At 47.2% G+C, this 24,929-nt stretch overlaps 1 protein-coding gene and 1 non-coding gene across 3 annotated transcripts; both read right to left on the reverse strand.

Annotated features, from left to right (window-relative positions):
• Window positions 1–4,819: 4,819 nt before the first annotated feature.
• On the reverse strand, window positions 4,820–22,979 carry RS1 (retinoschisin 1). 2 transcript variants are annotated; one of them, XM_085559244.1, is made up of 7 exons: window positions 22,560–22,979; window positions 17,401–17,497; window positions 9,586–9,611; window positions 9,176–9,281; window positions 6,525–6,666; window positions 6,190–6,385; window positions 4,820–5,083 (listed from the first exon to the last, which is right to left on the reverse strand). In XM_085559244.1, the coding sequence occupies exons 2-7, from the start codon at window positions 17,450–17,452 to the stop codon at window positions 4,931–4,933; spliced, it is 675 nt and encodes a 224-aa protein (XP_085415370.1). In that variant the 5' UTR covers window positions 17,453–17,497; window positions 22,560–22,979; the 3' UTR covers window positions 4,820–4,930. The 2 variants fall into 2 exon arrangements, with proteins under 2 accessions (XP_085415370.1, XP_021408622.1); XM_021552947.4 differs by lacking the exon at window positions 22,560–22,979 and having other exon boundaries at window positions 17,401–22,475.
• TRNAV-UAC (transfer RNA valine (anticodon UAC)) lies at window positions 22,162–22,234 on the reverse strand. The gene has a single exon. It is a non-coding gene; the product is annotated as a tRNA-Val (tRNA).
• Window positions 22,980–24,929: the final 1,950 nt, after the last annotated feature.

Below are 24,929 nucleotides of genomic sequence, written 5' to 3' on the forward strand. Positions count from 1 at the left end.
CCCTGGCACTGTTCAACAGCTGATCTTATTCCTGACACGTCTCTTCCAGAGCACCTCTTCATATGATAGCCTGGCTCAGATGAGTGGATGGTCCTGGACCAAAACCTGGTTTTGGTTCCTGGTCCTGAACCAGAACCAGGACTTCTGTGCCCAGTGGGTCACTGCCGGGTCCAGGAGCACCTCCTCCTTGCAGAGGTCACTTGTATCTGTCCCCAAGCCTGATGTTTCCATGGGATGTTTCCAAAGGGCAATGTCTCTGAAGCACCTTGTTGCCCACCATTCCTCTAGTCTCAATGCAGAACAGATTCTCCCTTGCAGGGCAAGAATGTCTGCTGTTCTCTTGTTTGAACAGTACCAACCCACCAAGCCCCTTAGCAGGCACCACCAGAAATTAAAAAGGCCCTGAAAGTTTCCAGCCCACAGTCTTCACCACAGGAGAAGTGTCATAATGACATTTTGTCATTGTCACATGTAAACTGAGACACTTCTAGGCAAATGTTGAGGTGTTGAGGTGTCAGCAATAAGTGTTTTTGATGGGTTCCTCTTTAATGTATCCTGGCTATGAGGTTGTTTTTTTTTTTTTTTTGTTCTGTGTGCAGCTTTAAAAAAACTTCTAAGTATTTCCCTGCTAGTCTCTCATTCTTTGGGGTAATTGTAAACAAACTCAGTAGGGACCACTTTTCCTGGGCCTCCTTTCTTTCCCTCTGAGCTCCAGCAAGACTTGCTGAAAGCCAGGACTTGCAGTCTGTTAGATCCCTCTGAAACACCTTCCTGATGGGTTGTGCAGCAACCACAGCCTTGCTGGGTGAAACCAGGCTGCTGCCAGTGCCTGCACTGAGCTGTGCCCATGACCTCTCTAAGAGGGAAATTTCCAGACTGAGCAAATGGCTTCAACTTCCACCAGGAAAAGCAGTCCAGCATTTTAATATTTCCATCCAGAAATTGGGTTGAAATGCATTTCCTTGAGGTGCCCAGTGCTCTGGGAACTTAGCTTAACTCTTAAAACCTTACTTGGCTCTTACTCTTCCAACAATCTTGTTTGGTAATCCCTCTTCTGTACTGCCTGAAGAGCCCCAGAAACTGGAGTGGCCATCTCCTTGAAGAGGCTGAGCACCTCGATGTGGTGTCCCCCCATGGGATGGAGGGCAGAGTGGACATTTTTCTCTGGAAGGAAATGAAGGGATAATTTCTGCAAGTTCCTGTATTCCATTAAGATAAAGGGGCTGTTGATTTACAAATGAAGTGGCTGGTCTGGAGGCCTGAGGCAGTCTCTGATCAGGTAACTTAGACTGGGTACAAACTTCTCAGCACCTTGTTCCCTCACTTCTCTCTATGCAATCCATCCTAAAAATCCAGGTCATAAAGCTGAAAGCTGTTCTTGGTCCTACTTCCTATTTCAAACCCCTCGTGTTTTATGCAGTTGCAAAGTCACACATTGGTCTCCCTATCTCTGCAGGTAAAGCCTGCAGGATTGTTGAGCATCTTTGTCAGTGGAATGAGTGTGCTCTCACCAACCCCTGTTGTGCAGCTGACAAGCTGGAGGGAAGGAAAACCCATCCAGAGGGAGCTGAGCAGGCTTGAGAGCTGGGCCTGTGCAAACCTCATGAAGTTCAACAAAACCAAGTGCACGATCCTGCATGTGGGTCGAGAAGGTCATAAGCAGAAATACGGACTGGAGGAGGAGCAGATCAAGAGCACCGCTTAGGAGAAGAGCTTGGGGCTGCTGGTGGATGAAAAGTTCAGCATGAGACAACAAGGCCGATCGTATCCTGGACTGCATCGAAAGCATTGTGGGCAGCAGGGTGAGGGAGGGCATTCCCTCCCTCTGCTCTGCTCTAATGAGACTCCACCTGGAGTGCTGTGCCCAGGTCTGGGGCCCCCAACACAGGAAAGATGAGAACCTATTAGAACATGTCCAGAGGAAGGTCACCAATTTGTTCACAGGGCTGGCACATCTCTCCTATGAGAAAAGGCTGAGAGATTTGTGCCTGGAACAGAAGGCCATGGTAAGGCTGTATAGCACCTTCCAGTACCTAAAGGCAGCTGCAATAGAGCTGGAGAGGGACTTTCACAAGCACATGTAGTTATAGGATAGAAGGTATTGGCTCTAAGCTAAAGGAGGGCAGGTTTAGATTAGATATTAGGAAGAAATTCTTCACTGTGAGGGTGGTGAGGCACTGGGACAGAGTGCCCACAGAAGCTGTGGACTCCCCATCCCTGGAGGTGTTCAACACCAGCATGGATGGGGCTCTGATAAACCTTGTCTAGTAGAAGATTCCCCTGCCCACGGCAGGAAGATACGAGCTAAATGATATTTAAGGTTCCTTCTAACCCAAACCATTCTGTGATTCTATGATTATGAGGAAAAGCTTTAGTATTTATGTAATTATAATTCAGCTGGTACTGTCTCACTTTCATGACGATCTCAGTCACACTGTTACTCCAACATGCTGAATTTATGCAGAAGTCAAATGCAATTCTAAAAGCATTTTAGGACCACCTAATTAATTAAGCCTCTGAGCACTCTTTACATAAGAGGCATAGGTTAAGTGAATTTCTGGAGGTCAATTAGCAAGTGAGCTGCATAGCAAGGATCAGAACAGAAACTCCTGGTTTAGCAGGAACCATTTAGTTACAAGTCAGAAATAAGTCCTTTCCCCATGCAAGTGGAGAGGTGAACTGGAGACAAAGGACAGGGCAAGGCAAGAGGCAAATGAACTGTGAAATGCACTGAGTTCCATCTTATGCATTGCCATACATTTCAATCTAGAAAGAAGTCTAGTGATTTCTTTGAAGATGGGAGGCTGGAAGAGTGATAGCACAGGTCCTTTCTACCCAGAAAATATTTTTTTTCCTCCAAGGTTTTATTATATCCTTTCTGTAGGATCAGTCATGTAAAGACATATAATTTAGTGTGGTGCCTTGGTGTATAATGGTGTATGTTCCATCCATTCAGGCTGTGCATTAAGCCTGCCAGCTCTTCCAAATCTCACAAGAGCTTCTGGCCTTTGCCATCGGGTTCATTTCCAAAACCAGACAACTGAAAAACCCTGGACCATGCACAGGAGCTTGTCAGAGGCCAGTCACAAACAAGGCTTTGACTAGCTACAGTCAAACTTAATTGCTTTGGAATGATATAAATGTTCACCAGCTTGTGCCCAGTTCATCCTTCTGCCTCTCGCAGCCAGCCCTCCACTCCTCAGTCATGCAGGAAAACATCAGCACCAAGCCTCTTCCCCCATTACCATCCCTCAGGACATGGATCAGAGCTGCCTGTGCTGCTTTTAGGGCAGGGAGAGCTGTGTGTTAACATGTTGGCAACTGCAAACAGGGCCTGGAAACACTTTAGCTTTCAGTGTTGGTGTTAGTGAGACAAGACTGTGACAGCTACTGCCCTTGTCTCCCTGGTGCTGGATGTGCAGCCCCGGGAGGCTGCTGTACCATGCTGGTCCCACAGCTTGGCTGCTGAGGAAGTGCCTCAAGCTCAGTGGATCTTCTCAGTAGAGCTTTCCTTGACTGTTCAGCATTAAGAGACCCACACAGTGATTTCTTACTAAGAAAATGTGTCCCTAGACAAATTTGTGGGTAGGCAAAAATCCTGTCCATGGATGAGGAGGTGGGAGGGAGGCAAGGGACTGTTGGTGTATAACAATCATCTCAGCAGATGGGAATTGTTCTTTTTTACATCTCTGTAGACTTCATGCTGTTGGTTAGTGGGGAAGCTTTCAGAGTTGCCAGAAGAGCTTATTTCCCTGACAGCTATTATTTGTCTCTATATACAGGAATAAAGCAAGGTGGAAATATCTGCTCTCACAAATGAATGTGATTAATTGCACAGCCATCCAAAACCTTTTGTCATGTTTTTGGTCACATCTGATTTGTTTTTAGTCATATCTGTACTCCTGCCCTGCATACTGAGCATTCACCTCTTTGCCCATAGGGATAAGGAGAGGGCAGGAGAGGTAGACAGGCTGCCTCAGTGCCACTGTCTTCATGCCTCTCCTCTCTTCCCTGAGACAGTTCAGGTTCTGTTGGTGTGGGCCTTTGGGATGGATGCACAGATTGCTGGAAAATAGGGAAAAGGCCTCTAGTGCCTGCCAGGTTTGTGCGGCAGGTGTGTGGGAAGGCAAACCAAACCTTCATGGGAGCTGTGGGGGTTGCAGGTCCCACCTAAGCTGTGCTGGGCATCAGCTCCTGGGCTGAGGCAGGGACATGAACCTCAGCAACAGGATTGTCACCTCAGGAAGATGGGTTCAACATCCACATGCCCCAAATTCCTTGGGTGCTAAACACCCACTGGAGATTGGGCCATGGAGATCAAACAGTTAATAAGAGTGACTCCCTGTATCTGTGCCCAAGCATCCACAGGGAGCAAAGTGCTTGGGTCCCCAAAATGTGTCAGTGCAAAAACGGAGTAGGTTTGTCTGCCTGGTGCTCAAGGCACTGATGTCTGTCCCAAAACCAGGCATAGCAGCTCAGGCCAGATGGTTCCTGATACAGGCAAACATGAGGTGATTTGAGAGTGTGATAGTCAGATGGAGGCCCTCGTGCCAGGCCAGATGAGGCTCCAGCCCCATCTCAGGGCATGAGGGTGAGATGTCTGTCCTGGCATACACCTGCCCTCCATGAGAGAATTCCAAGCTTGCCTGTGGACCTCATCTGCATGTATTCCAGTGTTCACAAGACATCATGATGAACATTTCCCCAGCCTAACACCCAGGTCAGAAACACCACATCTCACAGGATCCAAGCCATGGCCATGAACCTTCCTCTTCCCCAGTGTGTGTCCCACATCCCCCATCAGCCGTATCACCGGGTATGGTGTGAAGTAACATTTTATTCAAGACAGCCCTTCCCTTTGCAGGCTGGGCGGCAGGACGGGGCAGGGCGGCTGCGGGGCAGCGCTACCCCGGAGCCCCGGACGCAGCGCTCAGCCGCACTTGCCCAGGCACTCGAGGAGCTCCATGCGGATGGCGATGCGCACGTGCCAGCCCAGCGGGATCAGGCGGATGTAGCGGGCCACGATGGGTGGCCGCAGCAGGTTCTGCACCGAGGACGAGCGGTCGGAGTTGCCATAGAAAACCTGTCAAGGGAGGGGTGGTTAGGGGGCTGGAAATCCTGTCCCATGAGTTTGGGGTGCCTGTGCAGAGCGGAGGAGGAGGAGGCGCCTTCCCGTCCACCCTCAAAACAAAAGACTTTAAAAGCAGACAGATGTAGACAATTTTTGTCACACTGATTAAGTTTTCTTGGTAGGCCATTTCCCCCCATCTTTCCTGCACTTTTTACAGTTAGGCCAGAAAATCTCACCCCATTCTCATCCCATTCTCTCTCATTTGCCTTCATATACCAAGGCACTGCTTGTTAGGAGTGAGCATGATTGACTGGCTTGTTGAAGTTCATGAGTCAGGCTCCTACACAAGCCATTAAAGACAAAAAAAACCCATATGTGAGAGCCCTTTCCCCATTCCTTGGCCTGGATGTCACATCTGCTGCCATGACCTACTTTTTTGGGAAAGCTCAGCATCTCCCCAGGGCTGCAGGAACTTCAGCAAAGCCAGCAGAGCCTCCTATGCTAGGACAGGGCCATTCCCATAGATGAGCATTGAGGATACCTGGAAGGCAGCAACTGCGGCATCCCTCAGTCCAGCTGGACTGCACAGGGATCAGAGGCAACTCTGTAATATCTCCCCAATGCAATCTTTTGTTTCAAGTCAACCAGTAAGAAGTGCAGCATGAGAATGGTTTGGTGGGTTATGACTTAACTAGTTGCAGATCTTGTCTGAGGGGTTTTTCTGCACCAGGATGACACACTATCCCTGGACATGGCAATAAAAGAAATCCCCGTGCAGTGCTGAAGCATGGCTGGGGCTGTGTGGCCACAACTGAGAAAGGACTTTTGTCATGGAGTTGCTGCCTTCTCTGCAGTGCCAGTTAATGTCTCTGAGTTTAATCTGGACTCCAGAATGATCATTAGAAAACACAAATAATGTCCTTCTGCACTGGTCAGCATGACACATTCTCACCTCAGGGGGAATGGCCCCTCTCTGTGCTGCTCCCTGAGGCACAGTGAGCACTGAGACCCACCCTGCTGCTCCCACAGGATCCCCCTTTGATGCACCTTCCTCTGAGACCTGTTGTCACCAAACATGCCACCCTTCCACCAGTGGCCAAAGAGCCAAGGTCACTGACCCGGTTGTTCCCAGTCTGGTCCTTGTAGTACACCCAGTTGAGGTTTTCATCGGTGCGGTACTGCACGCTGTACTTGGTCATCCACTCGTCAGCGTCACAGCGCCCTTGGGTGAGGATCCCCGAAATCACCTTCACCTCCTTCAGGTCGATCTGCAGCCACTGTGCAGTGTCCTGGTACTTGGAAAGCCATGCACACCTGGGGGGACACCACCAGCCCTGCTCTGTCCTCCACTGTGCCCTCCCAGGCAGACCCTCCTGCCCCCACACAGCCAGGGCTCCCCAGCCCCCACACTCACAGCCCCCAGGACCCCTCAGGGGGGCATTTTTGAACTCACCCGAAGCCTTGGCCATTGAGGCGAGCCTTGTTGGCTGTCCAGGAGGAGTACCAGCCCGTGTACTGCTCAGGGTTGGAGCAGCTGATCTGGTCTGGGGTGACAGCACCAGACTCAAAGCCCAGAGGCTTGTGGTAGGGACACTCTGCAGAACAAGGGAAAAAACACTTAAGGGACAGAAGTGGCTCTGTTTTCTGGGTGTGTTTGCACACATTTTGTGAACACCTCCTGGGGTTTCATTTCTCTCTCTTCTCCCTCATTAGAATGCTGGGATTGCTCTTATCCAAGAGCAACCTGCCCTGGGGCCACAGGGTCTTCATTTCTAACCTTCCCTTCTGTTAATTTCTAACTCTTCTTTCTCTCTCAAACATACTAGACTTGTTCTGACTGCAGCATTTTGGAGGAAAAGCTTTATTCAGATGTTGCAGTCTGAATCTCCCTTCATGTGGAAGAAGAGCCTGATTGGTTGCATCAATCTGGATCCAGCCTCCAGGCTTTTTGCCTTGAGTAACTCTGGGCACTTCTTTTCTTTCTGGGCTTTATTTCCTTCTGCCCCTCCAATTATTGTCTTGATTTATGGCTCTACTTGCATGGCAAAATTGCTGAGCCAGCTCAGGTCATCCCTCCACAAGCACCCTCAGATCTACATCTCTTTGCATCTGGAGGTGGCCTTGCCTTGTGGAAAACTTGCAGGCGCTCTGGTGCCAGTGAGGTGTCATGCTCAACCCTGCTGAGGGCTCAGGGATTTCTATCTCAGTTTTTGACTGCAGATCTTCAGGGTAACAATCCTGCCCCCACAGCTGTCTTCTGCAATAGTGAGAAATTCAACATAACTATCACTGGCTGCAAAACTACTGGAGAAAGAAATACCCCTCATTAAAACTTTCTGTGGTGGGTCACCACGCAGTGCTGTGGAAGGTAAGACTTCAGTGAGGCTGAGCACCTTCAAGCTACCTGGACTTAGTTGCGGGGATTTTTTGTTATGATGTCTTTTTTTATGGAATCAGGTTATCATTGTGCATCAAGTTACATAAAATGAAGGCACTTGGGTGTCATATAGGGATTGCCTAGGCAAGCATCTATATAATGGGCAGTATTTTCTGATTTTGCAGCCTGTGGAGCCTCTGGAGTCCCCAGAGGTAATTCTGTCCCTTTCTCCAGTTTAGCAAAGTCTATTTCACGGGTCTCAGCAAAAAAGGAGCAAGCAAAGCTCTTCTCAGTTCACTTGTGGATGAGAGGTTTCCTTGCCTTATCCATGCCTAAACAACCACCGTGGTGCCTTGTGTCAAAACAATCAACATATGGGGAGCATCAGTGGGTGCCCAGAACCCAGCATGACTGTGGCCTCCCCAGTGCAGCTCCCCAGCACTGCAGGCATGCAGTCAATGTCTCAATTAGCAAGCTCTACTAGTTCAATATTGCATGCATCAATAGCTCATTAACATATCTTGCTCATTTGGAACCTCATTAACATGTTTTTCACCATGACAACGTATAGCCACTGTCCTGCCTTCCTCCAGGCATGGAAACATCATGCTTTTCCACCAGGTTAAAAGCCTTGCTCCCCTTGTGCAAGAGGGTGGCCTCGTGTGTTTACTATTGGTCAGGCTTATCTCAAACACCACCCAGATTTACTTTTAGCAGCACTAATCCACAGACCACACAACCATAATGCAATTAGCAGGTCACCTTCTGGTGAGCCCGTTTGTGCCATGCATAGGGACCTGCCAAAACAGCTGCCTGATGCCTGCCCAGCCAAAGCAGCTGAACCATTGAACACTGCTGCTGCCAAGCCAGAGAAAAGTCACGCAGTGTTTGTGAGGCCGGCTGCGCCCTTCGGCCATGCCAGAGGCAGCTCTGCATGGCTGCTCTGCAAACTGGCCCTGGGCAGCAGGGAACACCAGGCCACACCATGCTGGCTGGGCTGGGCAAGGGGAAAGAAAAAGCTCTCTCTAACAACAGCAACAGCTGAGAGTTACATTGGAAACATTCCTCATTCAGGAAAACAAGGGAAATGCTTTCATTACTCAGCTACATAATGCTAATGTGAGAAACATCCCCTCACACCTGGCCTGGCCAGGAACCCCAGCACAGCTCCTTGCCCACATGTTCCTTGGCCATGAACAGATCAACCAAACCTGCCACATTCCCTTCCCTTCCCTTCCCTTCCCTTCCCTTCCCTTCCCTTCCCTTCCCTTCCCTTCCCTTCCCTTCCCTTCCCTTCCTTTAAAAATATGCTGCAAAGAAGGAATAAACTGGTTTTCTTGATCCCTGGAGAGTCTAGAAGATTTCACAGGCTAAACTGCAACAAGGGAGAACGAGCCCACATGGTACAAAAGGTTCCCTACACCAAATCCTACACATGGCAGTAGCTACCCCAGCCAGTTTCTGGAAGCACCAGCAGCAAGGGCTCCAGAGGGAGAAAGACAAATGCCCACCATCACCAGCCATCATGGGCCAGCCTAGGTGACCTCCCAAGGCGTGGGGGCTGCCTCTGCCTGACAGTGCAGGCTCGTCCCTCACTTCACAGCAGCTCAGCTCCACCAGCCCCGTTGGCAGCTGGATTTGGAACGTGCTGGCTCTGCAATGCCAGGTGCAAAGGGGAAGCTGCTGAAGGGCCCCAGACAAACCCAGCTGAAGGGTCCCTCTGTTACCTGGCATGCACTCTAAGCCGTTAGCCCCGCTGGACCACACTGAGTTAGGGCCTCCTTGGCAATCGCATTTGCAAGCCTTGCTGTGCCACAGCTCCAGTCTCTCATCCTAAAGGAAAGGTAAAAATCAAGTAATAAATATACACAGTCATCAACAATAGTGTCACGAGGCCAAATCTGAATTCTGAACCTTAGACAAATGCTTGTGCCTGTCTGGACTGCTGCACCTTGTCTGAGACACTTTCCTGTTGCCAGTTCAACATGAGGCACAGAACAACTTGGATCCCCTTGGCTTCAGAGGTAAGAGCATGAAGGCCCAGGTGTTAGCCCTCCTTCTGCCCCAAGGCACCAGGGCTGGGCAGAGTCAGACCCCCAGCATTTACCTGGCAGCTGAACTATCCGGGGAGACTTACCTCTCCTGGGGAGAGGGCCATCACAGCTGGGGAGTGGGTGTGGAGGAAAAAAGAGAGAGAGAGATCAGAAACAAAGATGCTGTAAGCAAACATCAGGAAATACAATCAACATTTACTCCTGAAATAGAGACAAATAAATAGAGGAAGGACTGATGAATCTACCACATTTTCCCAAGCTGATTGCCAGGAGAAGGCAAGAGAACATGGGCAGGAGCAGGGCACTGCATTTGCTCATGTCTGTGCTGCTGCTCCATAGGGTTTTCCTTCAGATGCCTTTGGCATCTCTCTTCCTGATCAGATACACCTGAATCACCCTAAAGCACATGCTGGACCCCTCAGTCTCTGCTTTACAGCTAATTTCACTCATATCCATTTTTCTGTCCTTCTGCTCCACACTTTTCCTGTCACATTTTCCCCTTTAAATGTTTAAGCTGATTGAGCTTCAAGGGGGAAGTCCTAGCCTGGTGCCACTGTAGATCCCAAACATCTTTGGAGGAGATAGGGTACCTGAGAAGGTGCTTGGGCTGAGATCACTACCTCTGATGTGATGTAGAAAAAAGAAATGTAAATAGGCCTTCCTAATCTGTTTTACAGACAAGACTACCTTTTTTCATTTCTTAGGGGAAACCAGTAATTGTGGCTGTGGAGGAAGAGACTGCTATTTTTGCAACATCTGACCTGTTTTATCTCCTGCCTCTTACTGAGCAATGGCTTTTTTATGAGGCTTTTTCTTTATTGAAAAGGTTCTTCTTGCTTCACAGTGAAGTCCAAAGCAGAGTATGTTAAAAGCTTTTAGACTGGTAGAATATTTCCCAAACAGCTATGAAAATAAAATAATAATAAAAAAAATAATCCCATGACTGCTGATAGCTCATCAACACGAATCAAATGTCAAACGTCAGGTTTTCAGAGATGTAGGTAATCTACAAGCCAGTAAGGAAAAAGTGATTGAGCAGGTAAAAGCTGCATACAGGAGCCATGAGGAACCTGCCATCTCCAGACATACCGCGAATACAAAAAGATGATTTTTTTTTACCAAATGAATTAGACTCTGAATTATTCACCGAAATCTAGTTATGATTTATTCATTCATACACTGTCACTTTGCTGAGCCTAGGAAGCTCCAGCTAATGCTGGAAATTTACATCTTACATTACTATAGCAAGTTTCATCTCAAAAGACTCACAAACACAGAGCAATTATAATCAGCTGAAATATAAACTATATACAAAGCTCTGCTTATTACTGAAATGCAACTGCTCCTTGGGTGTGAAAATGAATCTAAATGTATCAAGAGTCTAAAAGAAAGACCTTCAAATGTAAAATGATAAATTTTTAAAAATTCTTTTCTCTAACACAGAGATGGTGTCCTGTGCTTCAGTGTCCCAGAGTAGCATTTCTGGCATCAGGAACTTATCACATTTACCCATGGAATTGGCCTTGGCAGAAGAAGTAAACACCAGTCTACAATAAAAAGTTGTGGCTTCTAGTCAGGCTAAAGAGGAAGGCAGGGATCACCCAGAGCCCAGCATGCTCAGGAGGAAAACGTGCTTGTACATCTCCAGACAGCTCGGAAAGTGTAGGCTGGGGGCCCCACAAAGCACTGCACTGCACCTGTCCCAGCACAAATGTTACCAAGCCAAGCCCTGGGACTCCACTGTGCCGTCAGAAAACCAAGAGGGGCAAACCCAGAATCACCCCTGTGCTGTGCCACATGGGGCAAAGAGGTTTGACTTACACCTGTGTGAAGATGATTTAAGTTAATGCTGTCTGTCAGTACAAGAGAAACCAGGATTTTATCACTTACCAAAACTGGACCATATTTGCTAATAAAAATAAAGCAGTGTCTGCCTCTCCTGCCTGCTCTATGATGTTTGATGCTAGTGCAGGAGAGGCACTGGTACCTGGGGCATGAGATCCAGGCTGGCAGGCATCCCTCCTGCCCCCCTGGCCCACAGAGTGGTGTCCCTTCCAAGCAGGACAGGTGCCCTGCTCCAGGAGCACCAGCTGCAAGGGCTTCCTTACCCTGACATCTGGGATTACTCCCCAGCCTGCTGTGTGTTCCCATTGCCCAGCAATCCCTGGCTCACAGGCCTACAGGTTCAGCTCTTTCCATCTGCTTAACCACTTTATTTTCATTTTTAGAAGATGGATTTTTGCGGAGAAAACTTTTGTGTTTTGGGTTTGGGGGGTTTTTTTGGTTTTGTTTGTTTGTTTGTTTGTTTGTTTTTTGTTTGTTTGTTTGTTTGTTTGTTTTGTTTTTCTTATGGTGGTTTAATGTACTTTAGCCTGGAAAAGGAGTTGTAAAAGGCTTCTTCTGGATCATGGAGTCCAGCCATTAACCTAAGGAAGTTATGTTCCATGACTCTAGTGTGGTGAGGCCTGTTCTTGAGCACTGCATGCCTGGGTGGGGGAAAGGGGATGTGAGTTACCAGGATGGTGTAGGATATTGCTTTGTGACCTTGTTGAGCCCTTCAATAGGCTCCTAAGTCCCTCCCTTTGAGAGCCAAGATCAAAATTTAATATGCCAAATTGACACATGCAGCTGGAAATTCAACAGCTGTGAGTGAAACATCAGGCAAAATAGGAATAGATTTCAGGTGGGTGGGGGTATGGCAGCATCAATTCAACCACCCAGCATAAATCCTCCTCCCCAGGTGACCCAGCATTTTGTGGGTGGCTGCACTCAGCCAGTGGTGCCTGCTCCTGAGCTATGAGAGTGGCTTTGAGGGCTTTTAGCCTCATCTGCTAGGGGACACCACTGCAAATCAAGCAAGGGAATGAATTTCAAGCAGAAAAGCCCTTTTTTCAATGCAATGTTTTATTGGGTCAGTCCCACAACAGGCAGTGGTGCAAAGGCAGTGCCAGGGCACAGGTGCTGGTGTGCTGCCCCTCTGGCTGTCCCAGCTGGGTTGGGCACCTCTACTTCTCACTGCATAACTTGCTGATTGAAACACCTCAAACTGGAGTTCATCTTCCCCTTTTTCAGCTAGGAGAGGTGGACTGCTAAGGGCTCACTCCCAAAGGGGCTCAGCCATCCAAGCACGGCACAGGGGAGCAGCAGGCTTGGCGTGGGGGAAGCATAGCAGTGGATGGCCAAATACCTTGCCTGGGCAGTGCAGCCTGATAACCCCGGGCCTTGGGAGAGGAAAGCAAATGAAAGATGCCCTTGCCCGCAGTTGGCCACAAAACATAGTAATTGATATATTGGTGTGTTTACAGCTATGACAAGCCCTGTCCTACAAAGGAAATGAAGAGGAAAGCTGGCTGCCAATAGTCTAAAAGTGTGATGGGCAGTATGCTTTTATAGCAAGTATGTTTGCCTTCAAGGAAGGTTACAAAGATAATTGGTAATTGTAGGTCAGACAGAACCAATTGCTGCAATTCAAGGGAGAGTCATATGGCCTGCACAGCTGCCAGGGTCTGTTGTTTTAAAAGCACAGGACTGACAAAACCCCCAAAACATTAAAAAGGAAAGAGCTCTATTTACTGCCTCCCAGGACCTTCAGCAAACCACCAGTTCAGTGAAATAAATTATTATCTGTGTCTGTGGGAGGCAGGGAGTTAAGGCATGTGCCTTTCCTGTCCCTTCATCCCACCCTGCAGTGTGGTGTGTCCAGAGCACTGCCATGCACGAATGCTATGCCATAGCACAGGATTTAGAGACCAGGGTTTTGGACAAGATCCAGGGGATGATTTTGTGCCAGGGAACCTGTGCTGGTGAGGCTGGGCTGGAGCCCAGGTCCTGAGATGTCCCCACTTGGCACCTGCTGCTGAGCAGGATGAAGGGGAATGATACTCCAGGAACTGGTCCAGGTTTGGGGCAGAAAGAAAAGAGCTGGCAGAGGCAGCCTTGGGGTGGGGTTTCCTCAGGTGGAAGTTGGATAAAGCAGCAGCCACAGCTTAGGGCTACTTGGAAAAAGGGGTAATCAATAGCAAGGAAACCCAGCTGCTGGTGTTTTAATGACAGGAACATTTAACTGTGTTTCTCAGAAAATTTGTAATCATTGGGAATGTGGTTAAACAAGAGAAAGAAAGGAGGAAGATAAGTGTGGGCAGAAGTAACACTGCCAAAGGCTGTGTTCAATACAGTAACTCTGAGGAATCATATTCACTATCCTGACCATAAAGTGACAGCAGCAAGTCATCTTTTAGTGTAGGAATTAATGACAGACATACGAGCATGAGAAAGCACATTGTAAATATGAAAAGGAAGAAATAAAATATAACACAGAATAAATGTCAGTCACTCAATTTACTAGAATAAGTTCACATAAACTTATCATTACAGGCAAAATATGTGGAAAATGTTATATCTCTTTATTTATTTACTTTATTATGTAGGTGTCCTAGAAGCTTCAGCTGGAAAATAGTTGATTTTTTTGTGTCATCTCTGTAAGCACCATCTCAGTTTAATGGTGCTCAGAGAGGTAAAATTATTTTCTCTCCTCCCAATAGAGAGCAATGCCCCCATAATGCAGCAGTGCTTTCTGGGCACAGTGGCTTATTTTGCACAGATAGTCACCTTTTCCCTTCTGCACCTGTGGGTTAAGGGGTAGAGGAAAATAAAATACCTTAAACCCCAGAAAAATAAGGCTGGAGCCCCAGAAATGCTCCAAAAAGTCACAAAAATGAAAGGAATGGCTGGAATGGGTGGCACTGGTCTTACCATACTTTCTGAAAAGCCCTCTCCCTGAGCACTGCATTAGCCAGCATCAGGAAGCAGAGTTAGGTAACAACAGCCTGTAAGCAATGCCGAGGGTCGAAACACTGAAAAAAGCATTGCAGCGCCTCTGTGCCATTGGGTGCTAGTTTGTACCTTGCTATATTATTAACTTAGGCTATTTTTACATCCCAGCCCTGCGAATCGTGCCAGGCGGCTGAGGTGACTCACAGCAGGTTGCACCAGCCTCCGCAAGAAGGTTGGTGCGTTTCGGGAAGCTGCCACAGTTGCGGCGTTCTCCCCATCTCTCCTTGCCCCGGCGCCAGAGGCAGTGGTCCCAGGGGTCCCTGCTGCAGCTGTGGCCGGTCCCCAGGTCCCCTTGGCAAGCAGAGCCCCCCTGCCCACAGGCTTCGTGATTGTTTTTGTTGATTTTCCCCCGGGGCTTTTTCCATGGCCAGGCTAGGCAGGCTCCACGGGATCCTGTGCCGTGCAAACAGCGCCTTCACTTCAACGAGCGGAGCTTTAAAGGCCACGGGGGCTGTGCCAGCAGGCAGGGACCTCAGGACACCTGCACATCTGTGTCCTCCCGAAAATATCGGCAGCCAGGCTGGCCTGGGGACACCTAAAGGCAGGCTCTCTTGTCCTGCGGGTGACGCTGGGGGCCGGCAGCGCGCCCGGAGCCCGGCGCGCACCAGCCCCGGCTCCGAGCGCTGCGGTCACAGCGCAGACCAGGGCAAGGGGACATCAGCCTGCAAAGGGCACGTCTCATGCTTTGCGATAAGCTTCTCTCTCAGGCTTTAAACCGGCTATTCTTTTCCTCCTTCGTTTTGTGGGGATTCTTCACTGTTGTGTTATTTTAAGTTCCATTTCATTTTCTTTATTTGAATGATTTTCATAAGGTTTTCCTTTTCATTCCTTTTTGTTGTGGTTCATTTAATAGTTACTAGTATTTACTTGAAGGCAATAAAAAACATATTTCAGTAATCACAATTACACTTATTTAATTAATATTAGTTTCCCTTTTCCCATAATGTTTCCACTAAATTTTTTTATGTTGTGACAATATAAGAAAAGCTAAATTAGTTCTTTAAAAAATCTACCTTTCCTCCCTTTTTTCTTATGAGATGTAAAATTGATTACATTTTTTTTTTCCCCCAACGTGTTACTTAGATACGTTCAGCATTTTCTGACCTTATTGACATGTTTGTTCCTTCCTGCTTGGAACTACGCAGAACTAGTACAGTATTTACTACAGCATAGTAATTTCATTAGACGCATTGATTACGCTGAAGGGCAGCTCTCCTAAAAATATTATTTACTTTGATCCAAAAACATGTTTGAGCTTTTAATTTTTTTTTTTTTTTTTTGGGGGGGGGGGGGGAGGAGAGTTTTTCTTTTGTTTCCCAAAGCTACAAAAAACAGAGGTGAAAAAAGAGAGCTCCCTCCCCTTGAATTGCCGAGGTGTGCTGGCTCCTGCTGCCCCATGCACTGCTGCTGCCGCTGCTCTGCTGTGTCCCCAGCCAACACGAGCCCAGCCGGGGCCCCCGGGTGCTCCTCTAAGCCACTTGCTGTGCCAGGGAAAATAAACTAAGCCGCTTATCGTGGCATCAGTGCACGTAGCTCCGAGCTGACCTAGCGGCACCTTCGTGCTGGGAGAGGCAGCAGTGCGAGGGGCACCTGAGCTGCTCTTTTTATCCACAAAAGGACGCTCACACCGCGAAGCAGAGAAAAACAGTAAGCTAAGAAATACAATAAATAAAGAAAATGAATTAAATACCAAAGGAGTGATGCCTGGAAAGTGATCTTGCGACTTATTTTTCACTGCAGGCTCTCCAAAAATATCCCAATGTGTGGGTGTCTATTAAAAGCAAGCTGTGTCTGGAATTCAGAGCAAGGTATATGAACTTATTCCAAGGACTAATTGCAGTTATGCCACCCATAGGGAAAAAAATGCTGGAGTCTGTATAAAAACACTCTTCCTAGAAGCTCAGGCACCAGTAACCTTCCCAAGTGAAACAAAAGAGAGTGATGAGATAATGTACGAGGAGAACGTACAAATATTTGCTGGGAGATTGAAAGAAAGACCTATTAATTAGGCAGAGCTGGGTACAGCCAAAAATAACAAGATGAAATGAAGGCATGGCTAGTTGAGGAGCACTTATTTTCCTACCCCTGAAATTTGGTAGAGCAAAATATTCAACAGAAACACAGAAAGAGAGTAAAAAACAGATATACAAAAACACTGGGAATTCAACACCCACATGAGAAAAGTTGGGCTGATGAATCTGTTCCTCACCCTGACAGATCATACTCGATTCATACATTCATGTTGGTAGACACTGCCCACGACTTACCAAGAGCAACCCTCAGCCTCATTTAAGAAAAAAGTACCTCTGCCATTGGCTTTGATGAAGCCAGAAATTTAAATATGAACCAGGAAATTATCTCCTTGTTCTCCAGCTTGAGTGAATTAAAATGGAAGGAGCTGTCACACTAAATTTTCTGTCTCCTTCTAGCTCTCCCTCACCTACTTTTGTTGCTACTTTTCTGAAAAATGAATATGAGAAAACCTCAAAATTGATAAATACCTTTCCCATTTTCTAGACTTATGAATCGCTTTTTTTTTTTTCTAAAAGTATCTTTGGAAGTCTTTCCCAGGCCAAAATACCTTGAAAGGCCTTTGAAAAAAAGAGCAATCTTCATCAGCAATGTCTTGCTGCTGGAGAAAATGATCAGTTTTTGATTAATCAAAAGTTTTGATTAATGAAGGACCAGTTTTTCATGTTATACTGTACCTCATTTTTCAAATCAGCATTATTATTTACACACTGGCTCAGCTGCACTACAATTTTCTTTGCAAATTCATATTTTGACAAATTATATGGCAATTTTTTTACACTGCAATTATTTTTTTTTTTGAAACAGAGTTTTACTACTGAATATTCATAGAGCTGTAAGAATGCTGCTCACTCATGTACATAAATTACACATCTCCTCCACATTTTGCCTTTCCCCAAATTATTATGTTTCCATGAGAATGTAGAGAAGAGCTTGCTCTGTACCCCGCAGCCCCTGGCAGAAGAAAGCGTGCCTGAAACAGGAAACACAAAGAGGGATATTTGAAAGCGCCTCTCAGGAGGCAAAGTGCATACCTTTGTACCAGAAAAGAAGAGACAGCAGGACGCTCCCCATCTTGAACTGCATCTTTTCCTTCCTCTGTTGTGAATAGCTCCTTAGTGCACTGCTTGGCTTGATGGGAAAGCATGAGATTACCTTAAGCATTGCCTAAGCACCTTACTCTCCTCCATTCCCATGATTTTATCAAGCCCCATCAAGCCAACCACACAATAGTTACTGTCAAACTACATCCTAGAGGCTGTGCCATCTGTAACAGTTTTTAAAAGGCAACATGTACTGAGGTGCTGACACTCTGAGTGTGAATCTGATTGTACATGCAGACATATGTCCAAATAAACCAGGATATACCTACATATAAATCACATACACACCCTACAGAAATGCAGATGCCTAATGCTCATAAAAGATGTATAGTATATATTGTCTATTGTATATAGCATGTATTCATTATCTTCCACCCCAATTATTTACCTCGACACTCGCAGTGTCTTTCCTAGCAATAGCTGTGTGTAGAAATCTGCCCTGGCCTTACTGCTCTTCCAGTCACCTAATTGCACAGGGCTGAAAACTGCAATTAGTAGATCAAACAAAAATAGTGGTTTTCAGTTGTTTACTTGCTAGGCTGCAAAAATCTCTAACCAAAACTGTAAACCTCTCTTTGCTAACATTTCTACCAACAGTATTCTCTCAACCAGCCTACGTCAAAGATTTGATTTTAGAATGACTGATTCAAGATAAAAACAAACAGCCAATGATTCCAGTGAATCTTGCACCTGTTCCTCCAATCTCTGTTGATCATATGAAATTAGCAGTGAATTTTTAATGGAGGTTTTTAAAAGCAATTGCTTCAGAAGCAGCTTGCTTTGTTGCAAGAGATCTCAGATTGTATGTACTGGGAATAGATTAAGGCACTGCTTAGATCACATAGGCTGCAGTTGAGTTATGCCAGTTGTGTGTCTACTCTTCTGGTTTATATTCATTCAAAAATGCTGTGCAAACAAGGATGCTGGCTTTTCAAAAACAGTTCCCTGGGCAAGATTCATTTCACTTGCCTTTGGATACCCACAAATTTGGAATGCCTTGTAAATTTGTTGTCAGGTACAGCATCCCACTGCAGTCACACCTCCAGCATCAGCACACCCCAGACTCACCAGGGTATGTGACATGGATGGGAGGAGTCTCCCACCAAGGATCTTACTGCTTTGCTGAGCCTCAAGGAGTTTAACCTCCTCAGCCCAACACTTTTTCCACTTTACCCTACCTCCATGGAGAGGAGGGCTGTCACAGGCAGACCCCTGTGGCACAGACATGTACCACATGTATAGACATGACCACTCTGCTTCATGGACCTGGGCCAGCTCACCCCAAACACTGGGGGAGAATCTAAGCATGTCAGGAAAAGCAAGAGGGGAGCTCATCCCAGGCCCCAGGAAGGAAATAATTTTTCTAAGGGCATGGGGCTGCTCCTGGTTTTCTGCCAAAGGCCTCTTGCACATATGCTGTTCCTGTCCTGGAGCAGTGATACCCACCAGAAGGTCCAGCCAGGAATTAAAGAAATATGAGACCCACTGAGGGTACCAGGGCAGGCTCTGGGCATCTGATGCAGTGCAGCATCTCACTTCAGTCTCTACACAGTATCCTCTTTATATTGTTCAGTCTAAAATGGGCTGCCACAGAGACAGAGATTTTCAGATCTGCTGAAGACACTCTATTCCCTCTCTGCATTGATGAGCAGTTGGTGTCTAAATCTCATGGGTTTGAAAATCCCAGCTTAAAAATCCCTAAATACCTTCATCCACATATCTCTTGGAAAACCAGATCTGAGCTTCAGTCTCTTGCCTTATGGTCTCATAAGGACAGGTCACACAGAAGGAGAGCTACTCACACAAAGAGAAATCACCTACCATGCTTAAAAGAAAAGCAAAGCAAATTTCTCTCCCATCATCACATGCAGTTTTAAATCAGCTTGGTTTATGGTCAACCCCACCCTTCAAATACATTTTGATTTTGTGTAAGAAATGCACAGTAGCTCAGGGAACGTGTTCAGAAATAGCACAGCTCTTATCAAAGAACATTCCGTCCAAAGGGATACTCTTAAGACTGGTGGCTGCCCGGTTGTAAAACTCCCTCAACACAGAAGGAAACGCAGCCTTTGTTTTAAAAAATGGTCTATAGCATTCAAAAAACTGAACTGTTTCACATGAAGATTAGAAGAGCATTTAAATTAAAGTCTCTATATAAATACTATGCAGTTCAGATAGTCTATGTCTAATGGTGTTGATAGTCTTTCATTTTAATAACTATAAACAGCGAAACCATGCTACCACTGCAGACAGCATTGCTAAATAAATAATGTATTTAATTCCTAGCAAGCACAGAAATATTTTCAGGTACAGAAGGCAGAAAAAATTTAATGGCCAGTATATAACACAACACCAGAAATGGCTACATTTGCCCTGTATAAAAAAGAAAAAATACAGTTTTGAAAAGGATAAAGATTAGTCTGGCATTGATTATAGAACAAAAATGAGACTAGTAAAAATAGCACAAATTAAGACATTTTGGTAACATTCCCACTGCTATGTAAACCAGGAACTACCTGGACAGGTTTGCTCTTTTGCCCATACGTCTTCTCCAGCTCTAGCTCATGTCCCATTGGCCCTAAGACATTTTGCTATGTTTTCATAGCCCTCAGAAATATTGGTATGTTTTCCTCTGCCAGATTTTGGGGAAAAAACACAGCAATCACCCCGCACCATGGAGATGCTTTTAGTCTGACTGGCAGCATGTGTGTGTGACCTTGGAGGAGAATCAGGAGGCAAAAGTACTTGTGTGTGACAGAGATGTGGAACTCCACACAGCAGTGTCACGTTTCTCCCCAAGTCAGAGTGCCAGACGGCTCAGTCAGAGCAGCACACACAGATCCATGTGTCTGGAAGCTAACGCACACGACGAGCAGTGTCTCAGCAAAAAATGTGTGACTGGCATGCTTTTGTTTTAGCACAGTAAGGGAATGTACAAAACACACATTTACACATGTATGTGTGAACCACGGACATCTCTCAGAAGCAGGATACAGATGTGCAGAGAGGGCAAGACTGTCAACGCTTTTAGAGCCTGAGTCAGGAGCTGAATCCCCTTCAAATGGATGGATGGAGCTGCAGTAGTCTACACACATTTAAGACATGCTCTCAGAACAAAACATTCCTTTTACAAGTCTGCAGCATGAGTTTAAGTCATCCTCTGAAAAGAAGACTTTTTCCTAAATGTAAGAAAACATGAGGCAGATAATTACCCCATGCTGACCACCAGGCCCAGGTCCATTCCCTGTAACTCCTGCACTTGGGGGTGCTGTGGCTGTTGATGGCAGGGTAGGCACCACGGAATCACCATCCCTATTAGATGGGATGTACCTACACCAGAGGTTTGCATATCCTACATTAGGAGAAGTCTAGCTACATCTGCCTCTGCTTTGAGCCTGTATCCTGGAAGCAGTCAGTCTGTGGAAGACAATTTACCCCAGATGGGGAACCACATTGCTTTGGCTTCACCTCCTGTGGGCTGGGCACACACTGCTAAGCAAATAGGCAGAGGAAAGCCAGATCTGAGTACTTCTGCACTTTCAGGTTGAGGGATGCACAGGCCCTTAGCACCAGTATGGTGTTAATGTTGCAACTTTAGCCTGCCAGGTCTCACTATGGGATGTGTGGCTGCTTTCCACCCAAAAAAGCTTTTGCAACCTGGCCCAGTTATGCTTGCATTGGTCTGCAATCTCTATCTGCAATCTTTAACTGCAGCTTGCCTGTACCCCAGAGCGTTTGTTTAGTGAGAACAAGCACTGACAAAGGTTAATAGTTTTCTCCATATGATGATGAAGGTAAGTTTCTTAATAAGTCTCTGATTAAAGCAAGTTAAGCCAATTTTTTCTCTTTAATCTTTAAGATAGGTAAATCACACTCTCCCACTCTGATCCTTCAAAGATACTCAAGAGCTGATTCCGGGTCAGTGGAGCTCAAGGACTCTTCTCCTCCTCCTGCAGAGATGCCTTAGCCCCAGCACTTGATAGGGCTCCCACGCACAGACAGATGCTGGGCCAGCACCCATGCCCGGAGGTTACCCTTTTCTAAAGCCTTGCACGTGCAAAATGAGGCGTTATAATTTTAAAATGAAACTGCTCCAAGGCAAGCTGAAATGGCTCTTTCTTTCCCAGTTAATGAAAACGATATGCACAGTACAGGGGAAAACAAGGGTGGAGTTAACTGTCCTTGCTAGATGTGTGCTGTGAAAACTGCTGGCCTTTCCCCGGCGCTCAAATAATGTCTCCAAACAGAGAGATGGAAGGACTCCTGTCCCAGTCTGTCCCGGTGAGGCGGCTTGGGGATGCACGGGGCTGCAGACTTCGCCACTGCCTTTATCTCTCGCTGCTTGGGAGCAGGCACAGGCTGCTGCTCCTGCCCACTGCCTCTGCTCCCTGTGGTCTCCTCGGGTGCCCCTCCGAGGGAACATGGTAAAGTGTGGGGATTCCTCTACTGCGCTGGCAGGGAAAGGCTCCTCTGCCAAGGTTGCAGCCTGTGGAGGAGATCCCGTGGGACAGCGTCTCCCCTGAGGCGCTTTTCTGCTCCCCTGGAAACTGCTCCACCTCTGCCTCTGCCGCACGCAGGGCCCGCGACTTCCCCGTCCTGTGGGGGAAACAGCTAAACCGAAAGTCACGGCGTTAAAAGAAATTATGGAAAACTTGGTGTGAGGCAAGAAAAACACACCTTCCACCTGAGCGCTGGTTCCACTGGGGCTCGAACCCAGGACCTTCTGCGTGTAAAGCAGACGTGATAACCACTACACTATGGAACCGCCGCGACAGACTGCTCCTTCTGCGCTGCCCCTATCGACGACATTCTGGCCACACCTCCCTCCCCGGCTGACGACGGAAGTCTGGTATTTTTTTTTAATTGCTGGGTGATTAAAAACAAATGTAGCAGTTAAAAATTACCCTAACGCCTTTTCTGCCCTTCTGATAGCTACAGAGGGGCAATGACGGGGGTGAATCAGCTCCCGGTAAGGCTCCTGTGCGTGTTGCGGGCAGCGGCGGGCCCGCTCTGCCCAGCCGCACACGGCGCACAGGAGCTGGCAGCGACCCTGGGGCGTGGGGGCCACGCTACAGGGAGCGCTCCCTTACCCTGCATCCCTTCGGCACACGCACAGCGAGGTGTTGGGTAAACCTCCGCCTTCAGCCCGTGCGCTCCCAACGCCACGGCCGCTAGCCCCGCCTGGGGAAGGGCTGGCAGCCTTCCTGCGCATCCCGCTGCTCCTGGCACAGGCTCGGCTGCTCTGTTCTCCCCGAATTGGGCTGGGGTGTCACGTCGGGTTGGCCCAAGTGTGGGGAGGGTGGCCTAAGCTTCGGGAGAGCTGCAGCAACACCGCCGCTGCTCCGGGGGAACCCAGCTGCGGGGATTTCTTCTAAACCGGCCATGGGAAGCGCCTCGCTGCTTACTGCAGGGCGCTCCATCTCTCTTCTCAGCGGGGGTGGGACGTGTAGATGATTTCCTCGGCACAGGAGGCTGTTTAAAAAACATAAGGCAGCGAGAGGCAGGAGCGCCCGGCTCTTTCCAATGCCCCGGAGAGGACGGAGATTGTTCCTGCCCTGCGGCCGCCCGGGGCCGGCTGCCGCCGCGGTCTGCGCCGCCGGCAGGGGGCGCCCCGCGCCCGGCCACCGCCTCAGGCCCGCTCGGGCCGGGGCTGTGCGGGGAGTTCGGGTGTCCGCCACCCCTCCACCCCTCCATCCATCCCTCCATCCATCCCTCCATCCATCCATCCATCCCTCCATCCATCCATCCATCCCTCCATCCATCCATCCATCCATCCATCCATCCATCCATCCATCCACCCATCCATCCATCCATCCACCCATCCATCCACCCATCCATCCATCCATCCATCCATCCATCCATCCATCCATCCATCCATCCATCCATCCATCCATCCATCCATCCATCCATCATCCATCCATCCATCCATCCATCCATCCACCCCTCCATCCATCCATCCATCCATCCATCCACCCCTCCATCCATCCATCCCTCCACCCCTCCATCCATCCATCCATCCATCCATCCATCCATCCATCCATCCATCCATCCATCCATCCCTCCATCCATCCATCCATGGACTTTCTTGTCACCCCTTACACCCCACAGTAATTGCCTCTTATGTTTCACCCACTGTTTTGCACTACTCGCACTACCTCAGTCCCCACCATACTGTGCCGCACCTCACATCTCAAAGGGAGTGCCCTGTAGGAGCACAAATTAAGTCACCTGTACTATATTTACAAAAATTACGAACAGAAGTTATTATTTGGAATATCAAATGTAAGAAGCTTGGGAGTTTTCAGAAGTGTGGTACTTGTAAGCAAAACAGTGTATTGTTTGTGGCTAAATAGCATAGTTGACATGATTTTTGAAATTAATATTTTGGTGAAGCAGCAGATTTATTTACTTTAACAAGGTAGAAAATGTTTAATTAAAACCAGTTTAATAAGCGTTAGATGAAAATAAAGATGAAGACAATTATTTTCATAGACTTGGTGACCCCTTACCATGTACGTGGTTACACTTATTAGTTGGTAGATTCCATTCTTTAAAAAACAATTTAAAATAATTTTTAAATCCTTTTACATACTGATCATTAGGGTGGCAGTCAAATCTGTGTGCTCTCCTGACCTGGAGAACCTGATTTGACCTGGAGAACCTGATTTAGAGGCTTTGCCCCTTTGGCAAAGAGACAGCCTGGTAGGTCCGAGGCATCAGGATGTAGAGTTTGCACCCTGTGGAGCTTCTGGTTCACCAGACCAACAAAATGCACATCAAGTTTTTATTAGGCAATTCTTAAGCCCATTTCTTTTTTGTCATGCTGCTTTACTAAGATCTGTCAAACCCTGAGTGCTGTAGATAGATAGCTATCATTTCTATAAGCTCTAAGTGGAGGCTGATGCTAATGTCAGGGAGGTAGAGTTGTGCAAATTAGGTCATTAGACATTGCTTCCCAGAATAATCTGCATTCATCTGACAATTTGGGAAACTTTCTTCAAGGAAAAAAAATTGTTCTCATTTTTTGCAGCGTGTATCCTGATGGTTTCATAGTGTTCTGGTCTAGTTTCTCAGTCTTTGGTAGCTTTGAGGCCCTATCACTGCCTTTCTGTCACGTTTCTGATTAGGTGTGCTTTTTGCCAAGGATGCTAGTTTTGATGTCTTTTATTCACCTTCTCACCCAGAATTGTCAGAGGCGGAACATTTCTTTTTGTGTTCACACAAATTAACCTACTTCTTCTAATGTGTGAGCACAGATTTCTGTCATCTCACTGACTGAGTCAGAGTTTAAATTTGTTCTGGACATTCATTTCTCTCTTCATTTTTTTCTATTAGTTTGTTTTTTTGGTTTTTTGGTTTGGTTTGGTTTGGTTTGGTTTGGTTTTGTTTTTTTTTTTTTTTCTGTCTCTGGACATCCAGGTTTCTCAGTCAGGGACTTTTCCCCTGGCTAGTACTTTAAA

Source organism: Lonchura striata, chromosome 1 (genome assembly GCF_050655825.1).
Source record: "Lonchura striata isolate lonStrDom1 chromosome 1, ASM5065582v1, whole genome shotgun sequence".
In the NCBI taxonomy this organism is placed as follows: domain Eukaryota; kingdom Metazoa; phylum Chordata; class Aves; order Passeriformes; family Estrildidae; genus Lonchura; species Lonchura striata.

Coding starts and splice junctions, on each gene's coding strand:
- RS1 (XM_021552947.4), bottom strand. CDS start 17,530: ATGCTTAAGGTAATCTCATGCTTTCCCATCAAGCCAAGCAGTGCACTA. Junction 9,612..17,400: donor TCTTCTTTTCTGGTACAAAG/GTATGCACTTTG, acceptor CCCACTCCCCAG/CTGTGATGGCCCTCTCCCCA. Junction 9,282..9,585: donor TGGCCCTCTCCCCAGGAGAG/GTAAGTCTCCCC, acceptor CCTTTCCTTTAG/GATGAGAGACTGGAGCTGTG.